The sequence below is a fragment of the Armigeres subalbatus genome, chromosome 2 (assembly GCF_024139115.2).
Source record: "Armigeres subalbatus isolate Guangzhou_Male chromosome 2, GZ_Asu_2, whole genome shotgun sequence".
Classification (NCBI taxonomy): Eukaryota; Metazoa; Arthropoda; class Insecta; order Diptera; family Culicidae; genus Armigeres; species Armigeres subalbatus.
Window position 1 is genome coordinate 217,804,604 of NC_085140.1, and position 17,614 is coordinate 217,822,217.

At 38.8% G+C, this 17,614-nt stretch overlaps 1 protein-coding gene across 2 annotated transcripts in view; it reads left to right on the forward strand.

Annotated features, from left to right (window-relative positions):
- Positions 1-17,614, forward strand: part of LOC134215897 (uncharacterized) — a 79,983-nt gene that overhangs the window by 40,010 nt on the left and 22,359 nt on the right. For both annotated transcript variants that reach the window (XM_062694985.1, XM_062694984.1), the window contains exon 3: positions 17,196-17,313. In XM_062694985.1, the coding sequence (XP_062550969.1) occupies positions 17,239-17,313 (75 nt within the window). In that variant the 5' untranslated portion in view covers positions 17,196-17,238. The remainder of the gene's footprint in view (positions 1-17,195; positions 17,314-17,614) is intronic.

The window sequence follows — 17,614 nt, forward strand, 5'->3', positions numbered from 1 at the left end:
AGGTTGCAAAACTTTAGTCATGATCGTTAAACTTCTTTGAGGGCATCACTGAAATGTGCAGTGCAACATAGTAGCCTGAATTTGTGTGTGCTATCTTTCGCGCCACGAGCAGCAATGTTGCCTGTTGATGAGTTATGCGATTTGCTCCAGAAAACCACGGTATAGATTAAATTCGATTACTAATTATTGAAACGATTAATTGAGATGCGGTTTTCACTGAGTGAAAGCTGTTGAGTATTCCTTTTTGCTATGTAGGTTTTCTTTTAACCTGCGCTTGATAGGGAAGCGTCATTAACAGTATAATGAAAAAAATAATTTCCCCATACTAAGTTGCATGCAAACTTGAAACGGCTTGTGCTAAATCAGTTTTAATCCAAATGAGCTCAAATTTTCAGAGGACGCTCAGAACATGGTAAAGACTCAGATGAGCGCTGTGGAGCAAAATCAATTTTTTGAACCACCCTAGTATATATACTACATCGACTTGTTTGCCACCATCCATAAAGCGCATGCACATGGACGTAAACTCGACCAGGGTGGAAGTCACTTCGGAAAGAACCCATGTTGAGCAGTACCCTAGTAACATTTTGGTTTTATACTGGTTTTATGACACTCTTGTAGTGTAAATTATGCTCTTCTTACTTAAAATGTTATTTGGGTAGAGATGTAATTTTGGCATTTTTTCGAAAAGAGTAATTATATTGCGCATATGTTTCCTTTTTTATGGATCGGATATAGTAATGACGTTTTCCACGCCGTGGGAAAGGTGGCATTCTGTATAGAATGGTTACGTAACTTTATCAACGGTCTAAGTAGAGCACCGAGCATTTGGGACGATGGAACGTCGTCTGGTCCGGATGACATGGACTGCTTGGTGTAAATGATGAACTTTGTTAGTACTTAAAAATCACTATAATAAAGAATAAAAAAAATGGACTACTTGAGCATTCGCAATGCCTGTAGTACGTGACCTTCAGAAATTTCAAAAATTCCAAACTCGAAGCAGTCTTAGAGTATCTTGGAGAGCATCGTCTATTCGAGGTGGATTCTAGGAAGGCCTTTTTGAAGTGCTGAGCAAATAAGACGCACTTTTTAGATGCAGTATCGGCAGATGAATCATCATAATATATGCTTGTAGGCAACCCGTTTTCCTTGTGTTTAGTTCGAACAAACGACCAAAATCGTTAAGGATGTAATCGTAGATTCATCTGCGTTCGATCAATATACCGTGCGTACGATAGACGATTATAGCTTGTATATATGTTGCTAGCCAATACAAGGCAACGCTTGAAGTACGGATTGCTATTGTGTCGGTATTTTCGAAGGGCAGACTGCTTACAACTTTTTAGTTTACGGAGATTCCTGTTTGTCTAATGAGGTTTCAGCGGAGGGCGCTTGAGTGGTACAAGGAGCTCCACAACTTGCCGAATTTTATGATTAAATATATGGTGATCATATCATCTAGTTCACAATCAGATTGCAGAAATCTCCAATTGATTGATAGAAGCGCATATGTTAGGAGATCATAATCGGCCCGACGATAATCAAATTAAGTTCTATCGAAAGACTGTTGAAATTGCCATCCTTATGTCGACCTCGATTGGTGGATGAGCAATAGCGGCAACAACCATCTGTTCCTCTGCGTCCGAAACGCAGGTATCGTCCTATCGTTTACCTGAGCTAAATCAAGAATCCTGAAACCTTAACCGTCGTATAGTGCATTCAAGGATCGTGTGAGTCTAGAGAAACTAGTATCAATCTTGAAACCGCCGTCCTCGGAGTCCACGGCATTTCGGGGTGGTTGTAGTCAACTTTCGATTTTCAACATTAAACATTAAACTATTTGCATGCAACGCATCAAAGAATTTAATCGCCAATATGTCAATTTTAAAGTGCATTAACCACACCACACTAAGTCTAATCCAACAAATGGAATACCACCAAACTGTTTTATGTAGTTTCCATCGGGCGGTCGTGTCTTGCACATAGCCCTTCTGATTTTACTCCAAGAGAAGCAAAACAGCAACGTGATTCAATGTTAACTGCGAGATGCCAAGAAAAGACCATTTTGCTCCTGAGATTTCCGTCAACAGAACATCACCACCTCTCGAATCGCAAAAAAAGCTCTACCATATCACACAAGATTTAAATAGCATCTGTCAGTTGTGTTTGTTAACTGAAATTAACCTACCTTAAACGTTCACATTGACAAACAAGAATAAACAAGGTTTCTGAATTTGATGGATTATAAAACGATCAAAACAGAATCCGGTTATAGTTATAGTGAAATATTTGTTTTCCGTACACAATAACTCAGCGGTGATGCGCATGGGTAAGCAAAAATAATACCACGGCAATTTCAGATACGCACTAAGATGGTTCACCAATGCGTCAAAGTCATTCGAGAGAAACAGTATCAAGCTAAACTGAATATAAATAGATTTATATAAATACGCACTGAATCAAATCTATAAGAACACGTTATTTCAACCTTACGTGTCACTCCCGTCACTGCCTGCACAAACTGATAGTCAGAATCTGGGAAACTGAACAGCTACCGGAGGAGTGGAAGGAAGGGGTTATATGCCCCATCTACAAGAAAGGCGACAAGCTGGAGTGTGAGAATTTTCGAGCGATCACCATCCTTAATACCGCCTACAAAGTGATATCCCAGATCATCTTCCATCGTCTGTCACCACACCATTAGTGAATGAGTCGTGGGAAGTTATGAAGCCGGCTTCGTTGACGGCCGCTCGACCACGGACCAGATCTTTACTGTACGGCAAATCCTTCAAAAATGCCGTGAATACCAGATCCACACGCACCGTCTATTCGTTGATTTCAAGGCGGCATACGACAGTATATACCGCGTAGAGCTATGGAAAATGATGGACGAGATTCACTGATCAAAGCAACAGTGAATGGTGTGCAAAACTGAGTGAAGATTTCGGGCGAACACTCCAGTTCGTCCGAATCGCGCCACGGACTAAGACAAGGTGATGTACTTTCGTGCCTGTTGTTCAACATTGCGCTAGAAGGTGTCATGCGGAGAGCCGGGTGTAACAGCCGGGGTACGATTTTTAACAGATCCAGTCAATTTATTTGTTTCGCGGATGACATGGACATTGTCGGCCGAACATTTGCAAAGGTGGCAGAACTGTACACCCGCCTGAAACGTGAAGCATCAAATATTGGACTGGTGGTGAATGCGTCAAAGACAAAGTACATGCTTGTGGGCGGAACCGAGCGCGACAGGGCCCGCCTGGGAAGCAGTGTTACGATAGACGGGGATACCTTCGAGGTGGTCGAGGAATTCGTCTACATCGGATCCTTGCTAACGGCTGATAACAATGTTAGTCGTGAAATACGAAGGCGCATCATCTGTGGAAGTCGGGCCTACTACGGGCTTCAGAAGAAACTGCGGTCATAAAAGATTCGCCACTGCACCAAATGTGGTATGTACAAGACGCTAATAAGACCGGTTGTCCTCTACAGACATCAAACATGGACAATGCTCGAGGAGGACTTGCAAGCACTCGGAGTATTCGAGAGACGGGTGCTTAGGACCATCTTTGACGGTGTGCAAGAAGACGGTGTGTGGCGGCGAAGAATGAACCACGAGCTCGCCCAACTCTACGGCGAACCCAGTATCCAGAAGGTAGCTAAAGCCGGAAGGGTACGATGGGCAGGACATGTTGCAAGAATGCCGGACAGCAACCCTGCAAAGATGGTGTTCGCTTGAGCGCAGCGAGCGAGATGGGCAGACCAGGTGCAAAACGACTTGGCGAGCGTGGGGCGTATTCGAGGATGAAGAGATGCGGCTTCGAACCGTGTATTGTGGCATCAAATTGTTGATTCTATGTTATCTGTTTAGATGTAGACTAAATAAATGAAATGAATGTGTCACTCCCGTTAGTTTTTATAATAAACTAGTTGATCGAAGTTGAAAACTATAAATAACATATCAGCTGAAGGAATAAAGAAAATCCATCCAGCCTTTTTCGAGTTTTGCGGATACGAACACAGATTCATTTTTATATATACAGATGAGCATGGACACTTATGTGTACAACAAATGCATAGGGGGAAATTGAACAAAGTTCTGATGAAAAAATCCATGCTTGACTCCACCCCACAGATTGATCCGCTTCAATGAATTAGGGAGAATTGGGATTTTATATTTTACTCTTTGTGTAATTAATTTTGGTAAGAAGATGTGTTATTATTGATTATGCGATATTTTCTAGTCGCAGTAGCTGACAACAATGCAATGGTTTAATAAATAACGAAATCTCGCCGAAATTTCGTAAAAGTGATTATTTCGGCGTGTGTATTACATTAGTGCGGATGGACTGTTTTGACTGTTCGATCCCTGGTTTGGTAGGATTAAATTTGGGTTATTTTGCATCAGCTGAAATTTGAAAGAAAATGTACCCATGTGCGAGTATATAAGATTCCTTCCTATACATGACGAATGTTTATGTTTTAACTGTTTTCATATTTATATGCCTTGATATATGCTTATCACAAGCTAAATTTCTGTCTGGGGCATGTCATTGAATTTTCAAAACATACTGGAAATCCTTCACCGTGACCGTTTCACGTTCCAACAAATGCCAAAATGACAATGATCTTGCCACAGTTCCAAGAACAACGGTTGCGCTCCTATTATTTAGCACCTTGGTATATTTTGCCAAACAAAAAAAAAAGTGTAGCTCAGCATGTGGCTTGAAGTGGGTGCGTACACCAAACAAAAAGGAAACCGGCCACGAAAGGTTAAGTTGATAAATCCAACTGTTGCCGTAGGCGACGGGGCGATCAGTCACATTCCACAATCCACGGATAGAGAAGGTTCAAATGGTGAGGCTGACAACACGCACACCAGCTGTTGGGATGGCTAATGGAATGGCGGAGGGTGGGAATGGTCGAAATTCAACAGAACGTAGCGAAGAGTATCCCAAAGAAGGTATCTAAGATAAGCACACATCATCGCATATTTTACTGCTTTTTGGACGCTAGAAAACTTTCATCACCACATCGGACCGACTGACGGTCAAGCAGAAGATGTTTGATATGAGGAAACAGCAAAAAACAGCGTTGCCTTCTATGAGTCGCATTCTGCACACCCAACTTCCATGCCATTAGCCAGCACAGTTTTGACGGTTTCTGCATTGTATATCAAACAATAGTGCTGTCCAATGAGCAGCTCGAAGTAGCTCGAAGTTGTTCCCGTCCTGCTCGTTCTTTTTTGTCAACAAACGGGCATGAGCGTGACAGGAACAACTTCGAGCTACTTCGAGCTGCTCATTGGACAGCATTAATGAGAAAAAAGTTTTATGCGCCTAAATAAATAATGGTAGAATGCTTTCGACTATTTGCAGAATTTATTTGACTAGTTGAAAACAAACAAGAGCATTCAGTTACTAGTGTATCTGTTCCATTATGGTTAACACGCTTTTATGTATATTAGTCATATTTGTAAACAGACAGAATTCAGTTTAACATTTTTCGTTTCTTTTGCTAGAATGGAGTGCTCACTAAAAAAATACACCCCACTCTATAATTCATTGTTTTTTTCCTATGGAGAATATTGAACTGGAACCAATTATTTTGAAAACGTCGCTGTACTTGAACAAACCTACATTCTATGATGTAGCGGGATGATTGTACTTTATGGTCATATGATGCTTCATGAGATTTTTTATTAAGTCATTGAAAAGTACGACAAAAAAATGATGTTGATTCCAAAGTGATGAAATCCGAAATGAAACTAATTTGCGTGTACTAGCAGTATTTCACTTGTTTAAAATATATCCACAAAGCGTAACTTACTTTATGGTGATAGAAATATTTCAGAACACTTTTTGCACTGATACCCCAAATGTCCTCGTCATTTGATGCCACTATAACTTAAACAGTGAATTCAGAAAGATTTTGCAACATTAGCTTTACTGGGAATTCTCTAAATATTCATTGAAAATTATAACATAAAGTTCGGTTTAGTACTCTATTTATAGTACGTTTCTTACCCAGTCATTTGCGTTTATCGTAGCATTCCTTTATAACCTCGCATCTTGCCACCGAGTAACAAAATGTTTCATGAAACTGAGCCAAGCTTTTACGATTTCATCGGTTAATTACCCAAGGAGTCGCAAACAGCGATCGGCTTTGCATCGGAACAGAAGCCAAGTGGTATGCAAAAACATAACAGAAACATTACTGCTTAGGCATAGAGCATTATGATTTAAACGTTTCCCCATTCTTCAGTCTGGCGTGTTAGCAGCTGTCGACACGGCCCGTGAGAGCAACAGCATTTAGCGTAAATTAGTTGTTGTACTTTATGGGCAAAAGATTCCACTAACAATGAATGAAATTTTTCTCTTGTTTGTTATGTTTACCAGAGTACCCCATAAATCACTAAGCGATATAGAAAGGAAACAAATGGGTATGCAAAACATACTTTCAAACGGTTGGTTACAAAACTCAAACGTATCAAGGTTCATCAACGGTGATGAACAGGGTACACATTCACGGCGCTATTTTAGTACACCGGATTTTGGCACTTTATATGCGATGAGAATTCGGTGGATTTATATAACTCAAAAATTTGAAAAGCAGTATTGTGGTTTGTGTTTACAATTAATTATAAAACTAAACATTATACACGCTACGGGAACCTTAACCATAACAGGCTGTGAGATCTATAGTATCAAAAAAGTGTAACCAAATCAACATTTCGTGCTAGAATTAGTCAAGTTGTAGGTATAGGATAAAAGATGGAAATTGTTTGAAAGCCCATTTCCAGTTCTAGCGATTGCTAGAACATGAGAAATATATAGAAAGATACAAAGTAGGAGGAATGGAACGGGCCTGTGATTGAACCCACAACCTCCTGCAAATGAGGCAGAAGTGGAAGCCATATGACCACCAAGCCCAAATTTTGCGTGGCATCACTCAGCCTTTCCTATAAGTGATATCGGATGTTAGATGATCAATCATCATTCATAACTATTAAATTTATGGGCGACGTACTCATACAATTTGGCTGAAGTAGCTCAATTCATTAAAAAATTGTCCAACACCCAGCGCTGACCTTTGTTATTCAATTCCACTTTTTTCCCACCGTGCATTGTCACGTCATGTCGCGGCGGAATAGTCAATTTTGTCTTCACGTCGCGGTGCCAAAACCCGTCAGGTAGAAGCAAGCAGGAGACAAATTATGGCAATTACAGCGTGCTAATCATTTTGACTGTGGTTGCGCTCGTGCCGTCATCTTTGGAATTTGGTCGTGTTGGTTTTGGTTAATAAGGTTTTATGCTCCTGTACGTTATTCATATTCAATTCACGTTAAAAATTCAATGCAACGAAATAATTTAGGACTATGCAAACATGAAGTCAAATTTTAATTAATTAGTTCTCACCAAGATTCTCACTGATAATTGAAGTCGGATGGTTTTTATTCAACTGTCATTGCACTCTGAAATTTGACAGAAATGGGTTTACATCAGTAACGTTTCTTCAAACTTGGGCTTGTACCATCAGAATTGTAATAAAATAATTTGCAATTTATTACTCTTCATAAATAACTTTTGCTCATACTAAACAACTGTAAACAATTAGTTGTTTGTCGAGATAGTGCAGCACCTTATAGAAGAATGGAAGGAAAACTATTATTGTGGGTAATATTTTCTCATGGGAAGGAATAATTTAACAAATATGACTTGCGTGACAATTTTTATGCAATAAAACATAGAAACTTAGTTTTGTTGACCGTAATTATGGTACTTTGTGTATTGGACACTCATGGTTCTGTAAATATCTCTGTTCAAATTGCGATCAGAAATCAAGGTGGTAACAATCCTTAATTTCAGTCAAAGACAAAAATGACAAAAGCATAATTATTATTACTCCTGATTACCCCCATATTTGCCATAACTTGGAGGAAGGACGATGGACGCGGTAAGACGCGCGGCTACAAAGCAAGACCATGCTGAGGGTGGCTGGGTTCGATTCCCGGTGCCGGTCTAGACGATTTTCGGATTGGAAATTGTCTCGACTTCCCTGGGCATAAAATTATCATCGTGTTAGCCTCATGATATACGAATGCGAAAATGGTAACTTGGCTTAGAAACCTCGCAGTTAATAACTGTTGAAGTGGTTAATGAACACTAAGCTGCGAGGCGGCTCTGTCCCAATGTGGGGATGTAATGCCAATAAGAAGAAGAAGATGAAGAAGATAAGTACCATGGAGTTTAATATTGGGGAAGGTAAATTAATTTAAAACTGTAATTGTTTGTCTGTAACTTGATTTGTAAGTGTCTAAGTCAACGGCATCTTTGTACGTAGTTACTACGCACCGCCAAGGTAATTTCTGGAACAGTTGAACCAGATACTGCATGTGCTCAACGACAAGCTTATCGACCAAAGTCCGGTTGTTTTCGCAGCAGATATTAATGCCTGGGCAGTATAGTGAGGCAGTAGACTTACTAACGAAAGAAGCTACAGTTTGCTGGAGGCTCTAGCTAAACTGGAAGTTGGACTGTGTAACGAAGCCATCGTTAGCACATCCCGCAAAGAAAATAGGATTCCGAGCAACCTTCCTGTGGGGTTTCAGTAAAATGCCTTCAGCGTGTGTTTAAGGTGATTATAGAATGAAGCCCGTGGTGACTGCCACACGTCGGTTGTGTTGATTTTGGCGCTACGTAAATTATTCAATTAATAAGTGTAATGTAAAGAATAAAACGCGAGTGAAAAGTGGAAACCAAATTAAAATGTTTCAGCATTCAAAGAAGTGTGAATGACAATCATAAAATAGAGTGAATAACGCAAAGAAATGTCGGTTTGCGATGAATAGTTCTCCCATATGTTTTTTTTTCTTTTTCTTTTCTGTTGCTGAGGAACGAGCGCCTGTATTAGCGGAAAGTGAAAATAATTCCGTGACAAAGTGCTACCTATCCCAATTGTTCGGAAAAAAGCTTTTTGAAGTGTATCCGATAACGAGAATTCATCGTTGCCGTCTAAAAAAATCTTGAGTGTAAAACGTCCCTGCTGAGATGCTGAAGACTCCGGTGAGATCAATCCATACATTCCTTCTCTTAACTTATTTTTTGTCACTGCTTATTTGAAAATAAAACCAAAATGTAGCCTTAAAACCCTACTTCCCCACAGAAAGCTTATAAAATAATTAACATAAACATTATTGGAAACTCTGCTACAAAGCTTGTTTCATTTCCATGCGTTCCAGTTTTTGAAGTTCGTCAACAATATGTTAATTTTCAAGTTTCCCAAAAGATGGCGCAAGAATAGCTTGACGACAAAAGCTGATAGTCGATCTAGGGGAAGTTGTCAACGATTAGGACTCTGAAGATTCGTACTAGCACCAATTTCTTTATTGCTTTCAATAAACAATTTCTTTATTGTTTTCAATATCAATGCATATTATTTTTACGGACGGAGATTTAGGCAACTAGTTATCGAATGCTGCGGATTGGTATTTAGATCTTGTTGGTGGAAGCAAGCGGATCGTTTTGGTGTTCGGATGCCTGCCGATTATTCTAAGCATCCTCCAAGCCTACACGGTGGAAGATTTATGTTGGCTATAGGGGGAACAGAGAAGCTTTGAGCGCTGGTATCATTTTCAAGTTCGTACTCCTTGAAAAGCCGAACCCTCGTATTGTACACTTTAATAATATAAAGCCTATTCTAGATTCTTTCTTTTAATTTCTCGTGCAACGTTGATCGCTCTGGTCATCCATGGCATGGCGAATTGTACAGCTATCCAGCTCATATTTTTATAATCTCATATTCGAACATAACCATATTTTTATTTGAGTTTTTTTATATTCTCATATTTCCATATTTTCATATAGCCATATATTTTCATACATACAATTACGTTATCCTGCACAGTGGACGAGAATGCGCGATGTGAACTCTAATTTGAGTTGTAAGAAAAAGAAAATAGTCTATAAATCCGTCGTACAAACAAATTTAGATTGGATTTCCAGAAGGAATGGAGGATATTCATTCAGCTGTTTTAAAATTATGGCATGTCGCTGTTCTAAAATAATACGACCAAAAAACCAATGCAATTCTGTACATGAGATATTTTTATGTTTATTGTGCTTATATTTTATCAAAGTTTTGATTGTCATCATTTACATGTATGCATATTTTATTGTAAACATCCCACTAAAAAGAGCTATATAATTTTTCTTGTTCCATATGATTATATTTTCATATTATAATGATGCTTTTTACAAAATTTATGAAAAAACTTTTTTTCATATATTTTTAAAGTCACTATACTTAAAATAGAAACCACTGGAGGAAATAAGGGGAACTAAACTGAAATACAAGCATCAATGTGCAATGATGTATGGATACTTAATATTTGTTCATTTTTAATTTATTTTTAATCAATTACATATCACCTTTTAATTCATTTTACGAAGAATACAGTAGGAAAACGGTTGTGGTAACAGAATTTATTCTTTGATTCAACCATATGCGGATAGGTGGTTGGATTTTATCTTATACATAAAATTTTGTTTGTTTCAGCAACATTTTACGGACGAGGGCTCTGGTGCAACATCACACAACAATGCCAACTTATAGTTTATCAATTATTATTATTTTTTTTTTTTCAGAGGATGGCTAAACATTGTTGTTTGATTATGATTCATCTTACTATATGCCACACACATATTATTTATATCATGTTTTTATATTTTTATGTGATCATAGATGTATTCATACGGCCACATTTTTTTAATGAAACAAAACAAAATTATATAATTTTTTCATAATTAGGTCCCCATTAAACTAATCTCAATCAATGCTGATGAACGATCTGGCACAAGATTATACAACAATGTCAACTTTAATTTTAAAAAAATATTATTAATCTTATTTCAGAAGTATGCTGATGATTGCATGGTCATTACTAAGGTATTTTCAAAGTTGGTTTATTATTTATCGCACTTTTTATCGTTTACATATTATTTAATACCAAATGCCATTTTTTTACATTTTGATTGTTATATACATTGAAAATTTCGCTTTTTCGCCATAGAAAGCATTTCATAATTACCCATCCAAATTCCAACTCCAGATATCTATGAAAGTCACGCGAATGCTCCGCATCTTCTAAAGTAGGTATCTAATCAACACTTCCTACCCATATCCCACCCGATTGTAAGGACCTGGCCAGGTGTTGAACAAAGAACTTATTGAATGAAAAATATGTCAGGTCCCAGGCTGTTTTTCTGGCGCATCTAACATCTCTATCGACAGCCAATACATGGTGTGTGGTCAGTTATGCTAAGCTATGCTATGCTATAGAATGAAGCCCGTGGTGAATTTCAAATTCACCACACGTTTATGTACATTCATTTCCAAAAGCCCAAATCTGGCGTAATAGTTTTCGTACAGTGCCGAAAATAAAATTATGATTGTTTAGCATAACTGAGCAAACGATCTTCCATTATTTCAGCTCCATACGCGTTATGATTCTTTCATCTCGTGCTCTTGAAAAAAATTTTGGAAAAGTACGTGGTTTACAAAATGGCCGATTTCTGGCTTCATTCTATAATCACCTTAAAGATTCACACCTCAGCGTGTCAATCGGCGAGCAGCAAGCCATGACTCTGTTTCTTCTGGTTAGATCTTCGCGGCGTGCACAAGCATCACATTTTGACGATCCTGTCAGTCTACTTTTTGGATCCTGTCGCTAATTTCATAAGATGAGTTAAATTCAAGTGGTTATATTATGAAGAGTGATATATTTTTGTTTGCAAAATCACAAGGCGCGTTTGGAAGACCGTCGGAAAGGTATGTGGTTTGCTGAATCACAAGACGAGACGCGCCTCGAAGGAATCTATGACAAAATGTCGAAAAAAAGGAGTGATAGAGAGATAGTTCTGTTAGAGATAAAATAGATGGTTGAATTAGGAAATGAATAAAACTTGTATAGATCGAGAGTTGTTCTATACAGTTGACAAGAAATTGCCCTTTTATTTTTCACTATTTTTAATAAACAAATAAAATTCATTCAATGAGTGCAAATAATAGATGGATATCTAGGTTTTCTAAATGTCATTTAGATCTGTTAAAACAGTGCACGACTGAGCCACGCAGACGCGTGCATTTAAAATAAACCTGCGTGTAATACACGCCGGTGTATTTGATGAGCGCCATTTGTGTGCGCCATTTCGACAAATCGAAGTGACATATAGAAAACTAAAACATCCATCTATTAGTTGTACTCACTGAATGAATTATATTTAATTGTTAAAAATTGTGAAAAATAAAAGAGCAGCCAACTGTGTAGGCCAACTCTGGTGCGAGATTGATTCTCTCCGTTTCAGTTTCTTGTCTATTTCGACCTTTTGTCCCTTTCGCCTTCTTGATATTTTGCTTCTTTCGACCTTTTTTCCCATTCGACGTTCCATTCGACGTTTTGTCCCGTTCGACGTTTTATCCTTTCGACTTTTTGTCCCTTTCGACCTTTTGTCTTTTTCGACCTTTTATCTTTCGACATTTTGTCTTTCGACCTTTTCTCCTTTGTACCTTTTGTCTGTCGACCTTTTGTCCCTAACCCGCCTCGAAGACCGTCGGAAATTGGTTTGTAGTTTGTAAAATCACAATATGCGTCTGGAAGACCGGTGGAAAATGCTTTGTGATTTAAAAAATAAAAGTGGTGTCTGATAGATGTATAACTCTATTCTTTTGCAGTTTGTCAAACTACAAGGTGCGTATGAAAGATCAACGGAAAATGGCTTACGATCTAGAAAATCTCAGAGTCCTATGAGCATTGATTTTGGTTAAAACAAATTTAGGTTTCATGCAGCCACTTGGCGGCGTTAGTGTATGTGAGACTACCAGCTGAGCTATGATTATTATTATTATTGTCTTTATTTAAGAGGCTTTCAGCCCTTGGCTAGCTCACCTCTGAACAATTTAACGAATTCTGAGAGAAATGAAAAAAATATTCTATTCTACACTGTTCGGAGCTGTTCGGAAAGCCAAATAAATTATCTGGAAATTTATCTTGTAATGTACTGATTTAGTAGCCATAGCGAGATTACCTGTAGGATCAAATATCTTGGAATATGCAAAATTAATAAGGTTGCCGGATTTCTTACACATAATAAATCAAGCTATTCGAATGCTCGAATTCATTATGCGTGACATTAGTTTAAGGTTATTGTCATTTGGGTATCATATCTCAGATTTTTCGGAATTTAAGATAAATGTAATATGCAAGACGTTTATTCGGAAGGTCAACATTAATATGCTGATGTTCAAATTGATGGTGTACTATACGCGAAACTGGAAGTTGGAGTACGGGTTTGGATTGGATTTGAATTGGATTTGGATTGGACTTTGGATTGGATTTGGATTGGATTTGGATTGGATTTGGATTGGATTTGGATTGGATTTGGGTTGGATTTGGATTGGATTTGGATTGGATTTGGATTGGATTTGGATGGTTTGGATTGGTTTGGATTGGATTTGGATTGTTGTTGGATTGGATTTGGATTGGATTGGGTTGGTTGGATTGGTTTTGGATTGGTTTGGATTGGTTTGGATTGGTTTGGATTGGTTTGGATTGGTTTGGATTGGTTTGGATTGGTTTGGATTGGACTTGGATTGGTTGGGTTGGACTTGGATTGGTTTGGATTGGTTTGGATTGGTTTGGATTGGTTTGGATTGGTTTGGATTGGTTTGGATTGGTTTAGATTGGTTTGGATTGGTTTGGATTGGTTTAGATTGGTTTGGATTGGTTTGGATTGGTTTGGATTGGTTTGGTTGGTTTGGATTGGTTTGGATTGGTTTGGATTGGTTTGGATTGGTTTGGATTGGTTTGGATTGGTTTGGATTGGTTTGGATTGGTTTGGATTGGTTTGGATTGGTTTGGATTGGTTTGGTTGGTTTGGATTGGTTTGGATTGGTTTGGATTGGTTTGGATTGGTTTGGATTGGTTTGGATTGGTTTGGATTGGTTTGGATTGGTTTGGTTGGTTTGGATTGGTTTGGATTGGTTTGGATTGGTTGGATTGGTTTGGATTGGTTTGGATTGGTTTGGATTGGTTTGGATTGGTTTGGATTGGTTTGGATTGGTTTGGATTGGTTTGGATTGGTTTGGATTGGTTTGGATTGGTTTGGATTGGTTTGGATTGGTTTGGATTGGTTTGGATTGGTTTGGATTGGTTGGATTGGTTGGGATTTGGGTTGGTTTGGATTGGTTTGGATTGGTTTGGATTGGTTTGGATTGGTTTGGATTGGTTTGGATTGGTTTGGATTGGATTTGGATTGGTTTGGATTGGATTTAGATTGGATTTGGATTTGGATTGGATTTTAATTGGATTTGGATTGGATTTGGTTTGGATTGGATTTGGATTGGATTTGGATTAGACTTAGATTGGATTGGATGTGGATTAAATTTGAATTGGATTTGATTCGGATTGAACTTGGATAACACAGATTTTCTTTGGTTGTTTTTAAATCTTGGTTTTATTAGGTTGTTTTTAAATCTCATTAGTAATGAAGTTCATGACCGCTTAATTTTTTGATTTTATTTGGGTTTTGGAATTCATATTCTAAATCTTTGTTCATAATTTCGTTTCGGCTATTTAGGGCCATACACTTCCGTTGATACAAACGATGGGATCCCGCTAGAGGTTGTGAAAATGAAGTTTTTCGACAAAGACCTACTAGTCGAGTCACTTCGTTTGGCAAGTGGTAATCTAAACCTAAATGCAGATCATTTAACAGAAACTGTAGCGAGGAAACGTGACGCATCAATGCCGAGAACAAGGGAACCACACAATAGGTGCCTTTCGGCTTACTGGTGGAAGGAGTCATTTAGAGATCTTCGTGCAAACAGATCGCGAGTAGACGAGCGTAGTATAAGGTAGCATTTCGGCGTTTAATCGCTAGTTGAGCAAGTGGAACTGCTACAAGAATTGTGCCGTGAAGCTGATGGCAGCCGATGAGGTGATGCTTATATGACAATAATGGCAAAGAGCAAAGGACCAACGACGCCAGCAGAAATGTGCCAGGAAAAGCTGAATACTGAGGATACTTGTTAAGATTTGCTTCTGAAATTTCTACATAACAAAAAGTGTTGTTTAGATGTAGTTTTGGAGTTATGAAGACAATCTTATAAATTACTTTGGGTATATTTAAATAAATGTAACCCCTGCGGTTGACCAACTACCAGGAGAGCTATTTAAACACGGTAATGAGGCACTGGCTAGAGCACTGCACTGGGTCATTACCACGATTTGGGAGGAGGTGTGGATGGAAGATGTCGTGTGTCCTATCTACAATAAGGGCTGAACGCCGCCTACAAGGTACTCTCCCAAATTTTATGCCGTCGGAAGCCTACATCAGACTGAAAAGGGAAGCTAACCGGATCGGACTAGTCATCAACACGTCGAAGACGAAGTACATGATAGGAAGAGGTTCAAGAGAAGACAATGTGAGCCAACACCGCTAGTTTGCATCGGTGGTGACGAAATCGACGTGGTAGAAGAATAGGTAGGTAGTGTACTAGGACTCACTAGTGATTACCGAAAATGATATCAGCAGAGAAATTCGGAGACGCATAGTGGCTGGAAATAGTACGTACTTTGGACTCCGCAAGACGCTCCGATCGAATAGAGTTCGCCGCCGTACCAAACTGACAATCTACAAAACGCTCATTAGACCGCTAATCCTCTACGGACACGAGACCTGGACGATGCTCGTGGAGGATCATCGCGCACTTGGAGTTTTCGAAAGGAAAGTGCGGCGTACTATCTTTTGTGGGGTGCAGATGGCGGATGGTACGTGGAGGAGGCGTATGAACCACGAGTTGCATGAGCTGCTGGGAGAACCATCCATCGCCATAAGAAAGCGAGGTGCGCAGCGGTTGCGCAGACTGCATGGTTGGCGACATGTAGTCATGGACCGAGCCGAATAGAGAAGACTCTTATATACTCCACAGGCCACTTCGGCCTTAGTCTGAATAAATAAAAAATAAAAAATAAATGAATAATATTCCCAAAATCATGAATCAACATCATGATTTCATGAACTTCTCAGTTCATGATTTTTAATTCATGATTATGGGTATGCTTTTGTTTCCGTGTAGCCCGTGTACTAGGTCAGTGCATTCCTTCCTTAACAAGAGTTAACACTTTGAAATTTGAATCAAACTAGTTAAAGAAAAAAAGAGATTACAGTTTCTTAACAATGGCTGGTAAAATCCTCTGATATTTGGAGAACAAGTCCTAATACGGTAGAACGATTCATCAGAATCATCATACCGAATTGGAAATATGTTGGTAGGTGATTATGGTAGAAGATTATAGTGGAAATCAATAAATGCTTCAATCTTTCCATTGCAGATTCTCTAACAATTATGAAATTTAACTAAAAATGCTGTAAACACTATTTTATGGCAGATTTTATGTGTGGAGCCATTTCGCTCAGCAAGTGCGCTAAAGACTGCCCATCTACCACAATCAATTCCGTAATTAAATATATACCATGGGCTCTCCTTAGCCGTGCGGTAAGATGCGCGGCTACAAAGCAAGACCATGCTGAGGGTGGCTGGGTTCGATTCCCGGTGCTGGTCTAGGTAATTTTCGGATTGGAAATTGTCTCGACTTCCCTGGGCATAAAAGTATCATCGTGTTAGCCTCATGATATACGAATGCAAAAATGGTAACCTGGCTTAGAAACCTCGCAGTGAATAACTGTGGAAGTGCTTAATGAACACTAAGCTGCGAGGCTGCTCTGTCCCAGTGTGGGGATGTAATGCCAATAAGAAGAAGAATATATACCATAAATCAACCGCATGGATCAACGGAAACTGAATAGAATACAAACCATTATTTTACCATTGGAAATTATTAGATTTCAACGGTTTTGAATTCTAAATAATTCTAAAATATACCCGTATCGAAAATAAAGACGTAGTTCTATTAGCAATAATTGCGTTTGTACAATTTTCCTAGGAACATTTCCAACTTTTTATACAGAATTGGTCTCGCTGAATTTTAAGAACTTTTTTTATTGAGAATCAATCTGGGTTTCAAAACGTAAACCTTCAACAATTGTCCTTAATTAACAGTTTCCTATCTTTCAAGGCTGTAGTTAAGCAATGATTAACGTTTTCTTTTTTATCTTGTCTTTTTTGTCTAGATTTTCTTACCAATAAGCTTCACAGTATGACGACACCACCGTAATGGAAACAGAAAGCATTGTCAGTGAACCTCCGCCCGGCACGAGAGGATTTCCGACTGAGAGATCAGCATCAATGGTAAGAACATAAACTAAGCATTTTTATCGAGTTGCTCTATACAATGGAGCCAAATAGACATAGACGACAGATCTCGTATAATGAGCTGTGGTTCCTTTAACCCTACAGACTTTATTGGGTGTGAAACAACCGAAATTGGTTTGGGGATTCGAATACTTAATTCAAAGGCTAATAAGCTTGCGCTGACTCGGTCGCTAGACTCTTTCATGCCGGTTGTGCGGTTTGGCGGTGCTTTTGGCTTTAGGCTGCACCAAGGCCGATGATTTTCTAGGCGTGAATAATGCGCCGAATGCGAGAGAAG